At 42.9% G+C, this 10,767-nt stretch overlaps 1 protein-coding gene across 1 annotated transcript in view; it reads left to right on the top strand.

Moving 5' to 3' along the window:
• LOC103377361 (RALY RNA binding protein like) overlaps window positions 1-10,767 on the top strand; it is an 84,328-nt gene that overhangs the window by 62,029 nt on the left and 11,532 nt on the right. Inside the window, exons 3-5 of the mRNA XM_025054482.1 lie at window positions 8,712-8,787; window positions 9,722-9,769; window positions 10,655-10,755. Coding sequence (XP_024910250.1) covers window positions 8,712-8,787; window positions 9,722-9,769; window positions 10,655-10,755 — 225 coding nt within the window. The remainder of the gene's footprint in view (window positions 1-8,711; window positions 8,788-9,721; window positions 9,770-10,654; window positions 10,756-10,767) is intronic.

Below are 10,767 nucleotides of genomic sequence, written 5' to 3'. Positions count from 1 at the left end.
GACGCGTATGTTCACAGCGTCAGCTGCTTCATCCAATTATGATTCCACGCAGATTAGATCTGAGGAGACGCTCAACGGCGTGTCATCATTTCAGGATATGAAATCAGGAAGTACATCGGAAAATGGGAACTGTCGCAGTAAAAGCCCGAAGTCAGCTCAAACCGGTCGTCTAAACAAAGATTGTTGAGGTTCGTACTCCGAGGCCTCACGGCAGGAAGATCGTAGGTTTGATACCGGTTGGGAACTAGAGATGCACCGATAGTCACTGTCACGGCTGATTCTGTATTTACTGATACGGATTTTCTTCAGTTTTACGGGTGAAACACAAAGTAAAGTGTTCGTCAGCCCAAAGTTTGAATCTGATTATAAGTAATTAGTTCAGTCACAGGTTCTGTGTTCAGTCCAACAAATTTCAAAATAAACTTCTTGGTGACTTGAATGAAGAACTTAACGAAACATTGGTTTTCTGTTGGTTTTCTCCAAACTTTCAGACAAAGCGAAGCAAAACAAAAGAGTTTATATTATTCTGTTTTTGTTTTTGTTTTGTTTTTACCTAAAGTCACATGTCCAATAATTACAAACCTAGACAAAGTGTAAACTATGTACTGTAATATTCCATATATGGGCAGTTTAAATCCCTACTGGTTATGATATTTGATAGTTTTCTTCCCAAATATTTCTGTTTTTGGTCACTTTTTTTTTGTTTTTTGGACGACTACTTGCTATCGTTCTATGGTTCTTTGCTGAGTTCTAGCTGTTGATCGGAGCTTTGAATTATTGTTGCCGTTTTTCACCCGCAGCCGACGTCGTCTCCACGTCTGGCTGTTGTTTTGCCTCATCAGACTTGAAGAGAATGAATTAAGAAGTCGTGCTAAGAAGGTCGTTTTTTTATTATTATTATTATTATTACTGACAGCAGCAGCAGTCCAACCAAATAGTGTGACAGACTTAACGCTGGCGTCAAATGAGCAGAAACTGACAGTGAAAACGTGACTCCATCTGTCCAGAAATTTGTAATAAGACTCTTATCAAAGCTAAAATGATGTGACACACACGTCAGGAGACCTCTCTGTCTGAGGAGCCACAGCCCAGCTCCGTTAATAAGAGCCGAGGTTGTCTGGACTCTGGTCACGAGAGGCCGCCGATCAGTCGGACATAAAGACAGGCATTCACTGACACACACACACACACACACACACACACGGGTGACACCTCATTATCCACATCCTCTCTGTGTGATAAGCTTCTCCCAGGGGCCGTGGACGACGCTTTCATGGAGGAATGGCTGATTTTTATTGTTCTTATCTCGCAGCAGCAGAATATTTAGAGCGACTGCCTTTGGTAAATGGGTCGTATTAATTTTGGATCTAATGTGAGGAGTGGGCTGATAAGAAGGCAGCAGTCGGGAAAAAAAAGAAAATTAAGAACATTAACATCTGTCAGTGGGAATATGATAATTATAGATGTGGGTTTGGTTCAGATTTTCATCATTTCTGGAATTAAACTGGATGTAAATGTCTGAATGGGACATTTACATCAACGTGACACCAGGGGTGTGAGAAAATATTTCTTTTCATGATTTTTTTTTATAAACAGTTAACATGCAAATATTCATTTTTCTTCTACAAATGTCGATCGCTCTGTTCCATGTTTACAATTAAAATCATAAACTGACATTTACGATAACAACAAATAAATGGTCTGTTTGCCTACAGTATGACAATATACCACGATACCTCGTATCATTTCCCCTGTATCGTGATACGTATTGTATGACCAGATTGAGTCAAAATGTTTGCTGGTGTTGAAGAAGGCTAATTTTAGCTCCTCAGAGGAGGATGTTTGTTTCCTGTGCCTGGATCCTTCACTAAATCACCGTCCAAGCTGTGGCCAAATCGTCTTCTCTCTTTGGCGTATCGCCCTTGACTTGTGGGGAATCAGTTCTCCGGGCTTTGTATGTCACACACGCTCACACACACACACAGGGGGATGAGATCTCAAAGTGATGCCATGCTTCTGTCTGCTCTGCCTGTGCTTGAAGGGGTTCGGGGATTAGGAGCTGATCTCCTCAGAGTTTGTTCCAGAGATCGGTCGGTGGAGCGGGGCAGCAGACACAGAGAGTCACAGCTGAGTGGTAAACAGAGATGCTTCACTTTTGTCCTACCTTTGTAGTCAAGTAGAAAATCATCTTTTTAACAGCTCTTTGACGTGTGTTCAAATTAGAAGCCATTTCAGCAGGTGAACATAAACGGGACGTATGGTTCAAATCTGACTCTGTCCAAATGTCCTAGTTTTAAAACAGTTTCAAAACATAGGACAGTGAAGGCATCACTGGCGTCACTGTGTCTATATCTGGTTCGTACCGGTTCCTGTCTATCTGTGTTAGAGATCAGATTTCTTAGGATTTGTAGTTTAAATGTGACTTTTAAATGAGTGTGTGTTGACATAAACCACTTTTTAGCCACTAGTTGGCTATATTTTTATAGTTCTATTGTTAACTTAAGCTTTAATCACTAACTTTGTTTGTTTTTTGTTTGTTGTTTTATACTCGATTTATTTGCTAACTGGACTAGCATTTTAGCACTCTAACCCGCTTTAGACGCCATGACCTTAACTGGACTAGCATTTTAGCACTCTAACATGCTTTAGACGCCATGACCTTCAAACCCAACAAGTTCCTGTGTCAGAAAGTTTTAATAAGGAACTCATGTACGTTGCAGGAGAGGGAAGTCTTCAGAAAACTTTTTTGGTCGACCTGGGATTGCCTCATCTTGAAGCTACCAAAGTTTATTAGCCGTGTGTCGACTGATGCAACAAACCCGGGTTATTGTGGAGAAGCTGTTACATTCAAACCCAGGAATCTTTGTGGCAGGTATCAGACTTCCTGAGCTTTCCCAAAATCCATCAACCGAGGTTCAACCTGGGGTGAAATGAATCTCGACAGATTTTATTCCTGTTTGAAATTTAGATTTTTTTTTCTCACACTTAAGAAGCAAGGACGAAAGAAAGGAATCTGCTAAAAAGAGAACCGCAGATATCCGTCCAGCTCACCTCGCCTTGAACCTCAGTTTACGGTTCTTTTGAATCACCGTGTTTGATGTTCGGTCTTCAAAGATTCCTACGTCCCCACCTTTGATATGCAGATTGTCCTGCTTTTATCCCGGCCACTCGTGTTCTGTTGTAATTAGGCAACGGCCTCCTGGGATCTGTCTCATTACTGTCTGAAGGTATGTTTGTCAACAAGTTGCTCCTCCGCCGCTGCTGCAACCTTCGTTTTCATGGAGTGCCGTGTCTTTTGATGGGTGCGATCCAGCAGGTAGCAGGAAGGAAGTGTCTGTGTGAAAATGAAAAGCTGTCAGTGCCACACTGAGAATTTGCTGTGATGGTGAAGACGATTGTAATTCACTCAGAGATTTTTTCCAGGGGATCCATCAATTACGTTGCCGGTGGTATGGCCTTTACCAGTCAGAGATGAAAGACGTTTCTGACATTTTATCAACCCTCCTCCCCCCCACTCCCACCCCTGCCTCACTGACCAGGGTCTCAGCGGCAGGTCATGATGTACAGTTCTGGGGATTAGATGTGGTATTTACCTGTAGCTCAGACTTTCTGCCTGGCTCACGTCCTGATCCAGATTCACACTGAACCAAACTCAGACAGAAGCAGAGAACAAAAACACCTCATTTCCAGGAATTATTTTATTCCTTGAACGGATCATAGAAAACAGGTTAAAAAGTGGGAAAATGTCCACAGAGAATCATTTAGCTTTGAGCAACAACTTTTCCAGAGTTATTATGTCGGATTTTGGTTTTTCACTAAACAACCCAAATCACGTGCACTCTTCAGAAACCGTGCACGTGTGTCTCCTGTGTGTCCGTCATTTGCCTTCATTATTTTTTGTTGCTTTTTTCTGGCTCTTAAATCATTTAGTAGATTAGTCGTTTGTTCCAATAATTAATTTATACTTTGGGGAATGTCTGCGGCAGGATTTTTATTTTAGTTTTTTAGTTAATCTGCAGTTTCCTTCAGTGTCTCAGTGAGAGACCAGTGTGCTGCCGACAGCAGCTCTGATCTTCCTGCAGCTTCTGCGAAGGACAGAAACACATTTCTTTGAAGATCGTGGCCGCGGTCAATCATCTGGTCTCTGTGATTTCACTCAAAAGACTCTGTCGACATAATGAGGAGAATGACCTGTAAATTAAACATCACAGATTCGTGTCCAGTTGTACTTTCTTTGATCACTGAGGTTCAAGTGAACGTTCAGCAGATGCTGTCGTCAGACACGTGTCGTACAGCGGCCTCGTGTGGTTCAGGTCAGGACTTTGTTTTAACGTGAGTTTTCAGTAACGGAAAGTTATTTATACATAAATTCAAATGAGCAAAGAAACGGTTTAGAACAACAGAATTTGTGGTTCCCAAAAGTGGGCCACAACTCCCAGCTACCTTGTAGTAAACATGGAGAACTGGATCTGGCCCACAACTGTATCTGGGTCACAACTGCATCTGGGCCACAAAGTTTACCCACATTTAACTCCTCATGGGACCCAAACCTACACTGTGAAATTGTTGCGTTGTTTCTTTCTCAGTGTTGAAGTGAATCAACAGGCCGTGGACTCAGTCTTGTTACAGCCTGTTTACTGCTGAACAGGAAGTGATCAGGTCAGGACTAAATGCATTTGTTGTCTCCTCCGTCTCTGAGGAAACCCGATGCAGGCGTATATATATGGTTGAAATGCAAATTACAGCTCTGGGCGCTTTCTCTCTGTTCAAACAACTTAAAATGAGGCCAGGAGTTACCTGTGGTTCGGCTGAAGACGGAAAGAGCTTGTTTTCCCCGTGAATGCTGCAGTCTGCACTGCGCTGAATGAATGAATTTGGCTCTCAGACGGCTTCAGATGGTAAACTTTATGAACATATTTCACCTAAATGTCCAATAGAGGCAGTAAAACTGTGGGATTGGACGCGGCGGAGTCACAGCCTCTGAGATGAGATCATGATCCTGAAGAATACGGCGATTTTCTCAAACTCTCTGCTCACAAAAGAGGCTGGTTGGCTCACTCCGGCTGGATCCATACTTTCACTCACTCTCTCTGACCTTGTGGTGACCGGTGCTGTCCGTGTCTGATGGCTCTCCTGTGAAGCCCTGGGCAAAGAGGGAGGTTTTCTCCCCCTGTCTGAGAGGGAGGAAAAGAGAAGGTTGACGATGTCTTTCGGGAAGAAACTGAGACAAAAGCCTCTTTTTCACAGCAGGCGAGGGTGGACGGTTCAGGACATGGAGCTTTGTCATGAGATACATAAAAAAAAAGGCTGAAATAGTGAAGCAGTCAGTGGAGCTGCCTTTGGTTATTTTCAGTTTTGTTGTCTAACCCCAGATGTTGAACTAGTCATTTACTCAACTTTTAAACCAGACGTTTGTTTTTGTTTTTATCATGAGCCGTTAAAGATTTCATTGTTTTGAAAAATGGATAAAAAAGAAGAAGAGAAAACAGTTCCTTGTTATTGAACTACACCTGTTTCCGTGTTACACCGCGAGCTAGGATTTCTAACAGATGCCCGTATCAGAGAGAGAGAGAGAGAGAGAGAGACACTGCAGAGTGGCGTGGATGCCAACACTGCTGAGTCACATGGCAGCTCTGTGGTTTCTGGACACCCTCATGCTGTCTGGGACAACACTCCAGGCATCGTAATAAGGGTTCTTCTCAGCCTCAGTACAAAGTCATCTCTGTGTCAATACACGGGCTCAGACTTTAGCTGCTGTTCATCGGCCACAGTCGTCCATTTATGTCCCTCCCCGAACCATGGCGTTCTTCTTTTTCCCTGCGTTTTCTGCAAAGTCTCAGCGGCTCCGTATGCTCCGCGGTTCTCGTTGATTTCCACCACACAGCTTCCTCTCTCCCCATCTCTGTGATTCCGTCTCTGTGTTTCTGTCTCTGTAATGTGCAGCCGTATGGCTGAGTTTACAGCCTTGATTTATTCAGTGACTCAACTCCTCTCCTGGCTGGGCCGTTATTCATCCCTCACTAATGAAAAGAGGGAGAAGGCAGAGCTTATGGAGCCGTTGGTTGGTTGGTGGCACAGGTGTCGCACTGGAACAACACCACAGGTGACGGCCGCCGATGAAACGTCTCATAATGGGCTTCCTGTGTGCAAACACAGAGGCAGGCAGAGCAATATGGAGCAGTGAGGTCGGCGTCGACGGTGACACGGGAGAAGGTATCTCTTCCAAGGGAAGATGAACGTAATATGAGGCAGGAAAGCAGGTGAAATGGAGATGTAGAGGGATAGGAGGCGGCTGAGGGGAAAACAGGAAATGATATAACAATAGTCTGAGGGAGACAGAGATGTGAGGCAACAAATGAGTCCAATAAAGCACAGAGGCAGGCTCCGCCGGGGGTCACTGATCCTTGTTTTTTTTTTTTTGACAGAGAAGCACAGATTTTTTTTTCCGTGGTGATTAGCCATGCTCCATGTCTCCTAACTCATTTATTTTCCCCCAATTCCTCAGCCTATAAGACAAGTGCCTGAAATATTTATTCCTACCTGTGCTGTTCTCCTTGTTTCCAGCTTTATCTACACAGATAACAGACAGACAAAACTCTCCAAAGACAAAAAGGTGCTTTAAAAAAGTTATATAAATCATTTACAGTCTTACAACTTTTAAATCAAGAGCGTGCACTCCTGCAAGCAGCAGCAAAGTTGCCGTATTTTTCGTAGATATACGATGAGCTGGGTTCAGCACCAAGGACAGTTCCAGTCACTCTGCTCAGCTGCTGATGGAGAAAAGACAGAAAAAGATTCGATTTTTTTTATTGTTAAAGCTCCGCAAAGAGCAACTAGTAAGGAAAACATTCAGCAATGCTAACTTCAGCTTTATTGTTTTGTTTTTGGATCAATTTTATTGCTGCGAGGCGGAGGTGAACGGATGAACCTCAGCAGTCGTTGACCAGAAATCTCTGTGAAAGACACAGCTTTTTTTTTCTGGCTGTTTCTAAAAGCCCACCATCAAAACCTGCTGCAGACGATAACTGGGTCCTTGAAGCTAAAGAATAAATGTTAAAAGAGTACATAGTAATTTACGGTTACACACACGTACTGTGCAGGTATAATCAAAGAGTACGACCGAATTCACCCAAAATACTACAATCTCTGTTTTTGATGTAACTGGGTATGACTGACAGCAAAACTAATATAAATTACTATTATTGATATTATTATAAAACATGAAAAAATAATCACTGGTACATGGTATTGCTTTCGTGAAGTTATAAAACATGAAAAAATAATCACTGGTATATGGTATTGCTTCCTTGTAAACTGCAATAAAAAACACAGGAAATAAATAAATAGTGCTTTCCTCGTGATTTTTTATTTTGACAAATGTTTGTTTATTGGTCCAACGTCCCTGAGCTGAGTTAAAGACGGCTCTTTGAAAAGAAAATCACCTAAAACCGACACTTATTTTATTATTATTGTTTCTCTCCTGCGTTGAAGAATATTTCCTGCCTTTTTTAGGCAGAATTTCAAATCGTAAACTCACCAAAGCGAGTTTTTGCCTCAGAAAAGAGTCGGGCTGCTGCGATGCACCTCCACATTAGAGGACGTATCCTCCGGTACTTCAGACGTGCTTTGTGTGTTGCATAATTAAATTGCACATTAAAGCGCGGAGTGAGGCGCTGGAAAAAAGTGCAGCGCCCGGGGAGACGTTTTACTCTTTTTATAATGAAAAAAAAAAGGAACCTTTTATGCTGCATTGTGTTCGTACTGGGCTTTGAGCTGTGTGCAGAGCCGTCACTTTAACGCTCCGCCATTTATGACGGAGGATTTTACTGTCAGCCTGTCTGTACGGTGCGGTCGGAGTTGTCACAGGTGATAACGCTGAAGTGCAGTAAACAGTTCTTTGAGAAGTGTCATCACAGTCCAACCTGAATGACGTTAATGAAAAGCCAAGGTTTTCACTGTTGAAAATACAAAAGTGACATCGTCTCGTAGTAAAACAGTGATCGTGTCGAAGAATAAATCTTGAAAAGGAGTTCTTTGGTGGCGCTTTGGCCCAGAGGCAACGTCTCTGTCATTGGTGTGGAACCCCAGGGTTCACCTCCTGGGCAGGTTTGAATCCTGCTCAGGGTGGTTGGTACCTTCCAGTGGACTCACCACCTGCAGGAAGGTTCAGGGGGGTTGGTACGGTGGAGTGTGATTTGGGTGGCGGTCGTGGAGACTGCTGCCCCCGCGACCTGGCGAAGGCTAAGTGGATGAAAATGGATGGATGGATGGATGGATGGGTGGATGGATGGATGGATGGATGGATGGATAGATGGGTGCAGTCCTTTGGTAAATACGACTGTTGTCATGCTCAGTGTTGGCTGGAGAGACCTGAAACATTTGTTAATATTTGGTGTTGATAATTGAGCATATTTGGATGTGATTGATGAATTATAACTCCATCTAATACTCAGGATCAGTATCGATCTGAAATTGGTCTGGAAATTGAAAACAACCAGTATCAGTATTGGCCTTGAAAGTGTTTTATTGAGCCAAATGTAATAAAAAACACCAGGAAGAGTTAGTGACTGGAGACGGCCGTGACATCATGTTTGGTTTTTACTTCATTACTTCTCTCTGCCCTCGCTTTGAAACGTGTTTCCAACTGAAGATGAATGAAATTAAAGATAAAAGCTTTGACTCATTTTTTTTTTCCTTTTCTTTCATTTCAGATATAAACATGGCCGGTGAGCCCAAGCCTTACAGGCCTAAAGCTGGATCCAAACGGCCACTAACAGCTGTTTACAGGTAAGACTCCGGCTCCCTGCAGCAGCTGCCGTCATAAATATTCACCAGCTCAGAAATCCTGCCGCTCCCTCTCATGTAGACGTGCAGTGATGTTCAAAATGCAGGGATTACTTTTCACCATGCTCTCTCTCTCTCTCTCTCTCTCTCCCGCTTTCTTTTAATTTAACCTTGAATTACTAATTAAAATTTTCACCGCTTTTCTCAGCTGTAAATGGAACTTAGCTCAGAGGAGAGGTTTTTGTTGATGTTGTTGTTGTTCTTGTTGTTGTTCTTCCAAGCATCATTAAGTATTAGCTTAATTCCTGGCCTCGTCACCAACGGATTAAAGCAATGTTTCTTCACTTTCCTCCAAACTGACATGTTTTTTTTTTTCTGTTATTTATTTATTTATTTGTTTTGGAATTGATCAAATTCACAGCAACTGATTTTGTTCCCGTGTAGTTAGTTTGTGTTCATTAAAACCTTCCCTAGCCTTTCACGGCTGCGTCCCAAAGCAGCGGGAATGTGACGCTGTAATAACAGAGCAGGAGACGAGGCTGACACTGTGACAGTGACACACACACCAGTTCTAGCTGAAATTCCAGGAAGAAAGGCAACATTCCCAAACAGTTCTTTCTCCGTTTTATGTCTTTCTGTCTGTGAATTCCAAATGAATCCAAGTGCATACTAAATATTGATTTTTCTTTTCTTTTTTTTACTGGAGCTTCTAAGAAAATATTTTGTTCCCTTGTATTTTTTAACCTTTGTTCATCTGTGGTCTTTGTCTGCCAGCATGGCTCAGGCTCCATGTTTAACCTGCAAAAAACAACACACGACGTCCAATCGAGTCCAAGCAGCTTGAACTTGATCTGCTTTTTTTTTTTTTCTGACAAATCCAAATGCCTCCTAACCTGCTGTTATCTCTGACTTCCTGTTTCACTCTCTTCCCTCACAGTGGCTACGAGTTTGACTACGACTACTACAGGGATGACTTCTACTCCAGGTACTGTGTGTCACTGACTTCACCACACGTTGATGTTAAACAGTTTTGTCTTAGCTTTGGAAACCAAGCGGCATGATGTGATCTGTAGATGTAAATGTTTTTTTCTGCCTAGCAACAAGTTACACTCTTGCAGCTTTATACCAACTACAAATAACAAACGACTGCAGAGTATTGTATTTTCATCCACTATATTTTTTGAGAAAAATACCATATTTTGAAGACCGTAGCCCTTTAACGTAGACAATGCAGCAAAATTGCTGAGCCCTAACACTGGTGGTTCACAAAGTGGGGGGCTCGGCCCTCTGGGGGCCATGAAACTGTTGCAGGTGGGACGCAGCAAAGCATTTATACATTTTAATTCAAATATTTTCTTCACTCAGTTTTATTTTATGATTTACAGTGTTTTATTATTAATAATATTATTTATTTAAAACGCTGAGTGGAATCTGAATCGTCCTCAGTGAAGACCTCTGTATCATATATTGTGATTCTACATCCATCCCTCAGAAGTGGCTCAACACACACACACCCACACTCACACCAACGTACACACCAGGCCATTGTTTCTCTCATTCATCAGCGGCTGATGACAGTGATTATCTGCAGAGCCATTTTCTAAATGTCAGCCTTGTTGAGAGCCGTGACAGACGTCTACAGTCGCAGTCAGAGCTCACACCTCCGTCTGACACTCGGCACCGACGGAACACTCCTCACTTTGAAAAGACGTGTCAGGATGTGAGTTATACCCTGGATAATAGTGTAAACAGATGCAGAGAGAGAAATAAAAAACACCAGAAACACAATAAAACTCTTCATCATCAGTTATGGAGACCTTTGTCTCATGAACTCAGACTGAGAGCTGATGTCGGGTTTTTTTTTCTCAAGGCTTTTCGACTACAGAGTGGCCCCCCCGCCCAGGGCCGTGATCCCTCTCAAACGTTCCAGGGTGCTGACTCCCTCCCCCCGCCGCGGGGCGACGGCCCCCCTCCCCGGCCAAA

Source organism: Cynoglossus semilaevis, chromosome 3 (assembly GCF_000523025.1).
Source record: "Cynoglossus semilaevis isolate Cse_v1.0 chromosome 3, Cse_v1.0, whole genome shotgun sequence".
NCBI lineage: Eukaryota > Metazoa > Chordata > Actinopteri > Pleuronectiformes > Cynoglossidae > Cynoglossus > Cynoglossus semilaevis.
Note: the sequence above shows the minus strand (reverse complement) of the source record. Positions and strands in the feature narration are given on the sequence as shown.